The 2,351-nt window shown below is 53.6% G+C and overlaps 1 protein-coding gene across 1 annotated transcript in view; it reads right to left on the reverse strand.

Annotated features, from left to right (window-relative positions):
- The window catches only part of RPS11 (ribosomal protein S11), a 17,918-nt gene that overhangs the window by 5,661 nt on the left and 9,906 nt on the right, over nt 1–2,351 (reverse strand). The window contains exons 3-5 of the mRNA XM_011979279.1: nt 1,993–2,070; nt 1,537–1,666; nt 29–107 (exon numbers count right to left, since the gene is read on the reverse strand). Of these exons, the coding sequence (XP_011834669.1) occupies nt 29–107; nt 1,537–1,666; nt 1,993–2,070 (287 nt within the window). The remainder of the gene's footprint in view (nt 1–28; nt 108–1,536; nt 1,667–1,992; nt 2,071–2,351) is intronic.

Genomic DNA, 2,351 nt, shown 5'->3' on the forward strand with positions numbered 1-2,351 from the left:
GCTTCTTGGTGCCGGCAGCCTTGGTGACCTTGAGCACGTTGAAGCGCACTGTCTTGCTCAGGGGCCGACACTCACCCACTGTGACGATGTCACCGATCTGGACGTCCCTGTGGAGGCAGGTAAGGCCATGTCCTCAGGAGGGGCCACCCCGGCGGACCCCAGGAGGCCCTCCCTCCCCTTCGCCAGGCTGAAGGCTCTCTGCTTTGGCTCCACCAAACCCTAACCAAGATCTATTTGCCAATTCAACCTCCCTCTCATTCTTTGGTACAAACTTTGTGCCAAGTACCAAGCTCAACGCTGTACACAGAGCAGGCGACCACCCTTCTGAGGACTGCTGGGGTGGACGAGCTCCATTTCACAACCAAACTGGAGGCCCCCAGGTTGTCAGTGGCCTCCTCACCACCCCACTCCAGCAGAGCAGCAGGGGGATCCTGTAGCACCCACGACCACAGGCCCCTTACCGCTCAGCATCAGTTCGGGCCACCCTCCTCCCTGCCCACAGGACTTCTCACCTTGCTCCCAACATCCTCCCGCCCAGAGGGCCACCATTATCAGCTGCCCACATCCCCACCCTCATTGTACCTGGCTGACATCTGGCACCCACCCTGCCTGAAGGTGCCCTGAGGAAGCAGGACTTTGTCCCTGGCTCACCACTGAACCCCCAGCATCTCACACCAAACCTGGCACGTGATAAACTCTAAATAAAACACGCTGAGGGAATGAACAAACATTTAATTCCAACATTTCTGAGGTTCCCATCTGGTGTAACCTTTTGGTTCCAAGGCACCTGACTATTACAGGTTCAGCACCCCTAATTCAAAAATTCTGAAATGCTGCAAAATCTGAATTTTGTGTGTGTGTCTGGGAGAGACAGGGTCTTACTCTGTTGCCCAGGCTGGAGAGTAGTGGTGCCATCTCGGCTCACTGCAGCCTCCACTTTCTGGGCTCAAGCAATCCTCCCACCCCAGCCTCCTGAGGACCTGAGACTACAGCACATGCTACCACACCTGGCAAACTTTTGTATTTTCTGTAGTGGGTTTTGCCATGTGCCCAGGCTGGTCTCAAACTCCTGGGCTCAAGGGATCCTCTTGCCTCAGCCTCCTACAGTGCTAGGATGACTGGCTTGAGCCCGGTGCCCAGCTAAAATCAGACATTTTTTGCATACCAGCATGACACCTTTGCTTTCCCGTGGTTCAATGTATGCAAACTTTGTTTCACACACAGAATTATAAAATGTCCTGCGTAAGATTACTTTCAGGCTGTGTAAGATGGACATGAAACAAATGAGCTTCGTGTTTAGACCTATGTCATATGTCACATTCCCAAAACATCTCATTATGTATATGAGAACATTCCAAAATCTGGTCCCAAGCGTTTCAGACAGAGATATTCAACCTGTGGAACACTTTGATTCTGAAGAACATATAATATAGAAATCCTGAGACTCTGGGTCTTCCCAGAGATGCCACCTCAGTCACCCACTCCCTCAGTTGGCCTTAAATTGGCCTGAGCAACCTGATGGGCCACTGTGCTCACCTGAAGCAGGGGGACAGGTGCACAGACATGTTCTTGTGGCGCTTCTCGAAGCGGTTGTACTTGCGGATGTAGTGGAGGTAGTCCCGGCGGATGACAATGGTCCTCTGCATCTTCATCTTTGTCACCACACCTAGGAGCAGGGGCAGATCCTAGGTCAAGTCCCATGGGAAAGAGGGCCATGGGTAACCTGGGGCATGCTGGGAGTCAGCAGCAGCTGAGCAGAAATCCCAAGAAGCCCTGTTTCCGGCATCAGTTTTAACCAAGTGGCTTTCTCAGCAGTGCCCACGTGGGCATCTGAAGACCATCGTGAAAACCGACATCATCTGCCAGTGTCCCTGCCTGTACCCACAAGTTTGCATTCCCAACCACCTCTCTCACCCAGGACCCAGGAGTCTGGGCCCCAAGCCCATTCTTTCAGTATTTCAGGCCCCAGACACCAAGAACTCCCGCACTTACCAGAGAGGATCCGCCCTCGAATGGAGACATTACCAGTGAAGGGGCATTTCTTGTCAATGTAAGTGCCCTCAATAGCCTGAACGGATAGGAAAGAGAAAAGAGTGAGCCTTGGGCAGGCGGTTCCTGAAAAGAGCCGGGGGCGTGGCCCTAGGGAAGCGAACTACAATTCCCATCAGCCCCGGGACCGGCCACTCAGACGCAACTCGATGTGGGCACACGTGCAGGGACGCCACGGTCCCCTTCTTTCTTCTGAGGTTCCCCGCACCTCTTTGGGTGTCTTGAAGCCCAGACCGATGTTCTTGTAGTACCGCGGGAGCTTCTCCTTGCCAGTTTCTCCCAGCAGGACCCTCTTCTTGTTT

The sequence above is a fragment of the Mandrillus leucophaeus genome, unplaced genomic scaffold (assembly GCF_000951045.1).
Source record: "Mandrillus leucophaeus isolate KB7577 unplaced genomic scaffold, Mleu.le_1.0 Scaffold200, whole genome shotgun sequence".
Classification (NCBI taxonomy): domain Eukaryota; kingdom Metazoa; phylum Chordata; class Mammalia; order Primates; family Cercopithecidae; genus Mandrillus; species Mandrillus leucophaeus.